At 46.5% G+C, this 553-nt stretch overlaps 1 protein-coding gene across 1 annotated transcript; it reads right to left on the bottom strand.

Moving 5' to 3' along the window:
* Positions 1 to 63: 63 nt before the first annotated feature.
* ABOM_012252 (uncharacterized protein) lies at positions 64 to 390 on the bottom strand (the record flags this gene model as incomplete). Its single annotated transcript, XM_022539379.1, has 2 exons — positions 64 to 89; positions 150 to 390. The coding sequence occupies 2 exons, from the start codon at positions 388 to 390 to the stop codon at positions 64 to 66; spliced, it is 267 nt and encodes an 88-aa protein (XP_022382839.1).
* Between the last annotated feature and the right edge of the window lie 163 nt (positions 391 to 553).

Here is a 553-nt window from a genome sequence, read left to right as displayed (position 1 = left end):
CTAATCTCGATATCGTGGGGATTAAGGTGGCAGGTAACGTCATCATAGATAGTCACTAGGAGCTTATTGGTATATTCCGACGGCAGATACTGTAGAGATTGCAAACAACAAAGGATGATTGAAGATATGGCAACGCAGGAATAACTAACCAGTACAGTTGTCACGCAGCATGTATTCGAAGCGTACGGACTTTGCAGTGGTACCGCCGAAGGTCCAGCACTTATTAAGTTTGTCACCATAAATTCCCATCTCGCCCCGATTCTGTTTGAAACAGCCAGGTTCGCTGTAGATGCGCAGCTGGATGTATCGGGAGTCAGCTCGAAGGGCAGGAGCCGCAGAAATACCTATGTTAAGAGCGATGGCAGAGGCAAGCCCGGTGCTGACGAGCATTTGGTAGTTATGTGGTAGTTGAGGGTTAGGATAAAGTATGGTCTGTGTAGGCTATGAAAATTGTGGGGTTGCAGTCCTGTGATTGTTTATGGAGGTGGATGTTTCTGGGGATATAGCCTGCTTTTAATGCTTTTGAATCGACAGACTTACCCACAGAGAATGA

The sequence above is a fragment of the Aspergillus bombycis genome (assembly GCF_001792695.1).
Source record: "Aspergillus bombycis strain NRRL26010 chromosome Unknown contig00438, whole genome shotgun sequence".
NCBI lineage: Eukaryota > Fungi > Ascomycota > Eurotiomycetes > Eurotiales > Aspergillaceae > Aspergillus > Aspergillus bombycis.
Note: the sequence above shows the minus strand (reverse complement) of the source record. Positions and strands in the feature narration are given on the sequence as shown.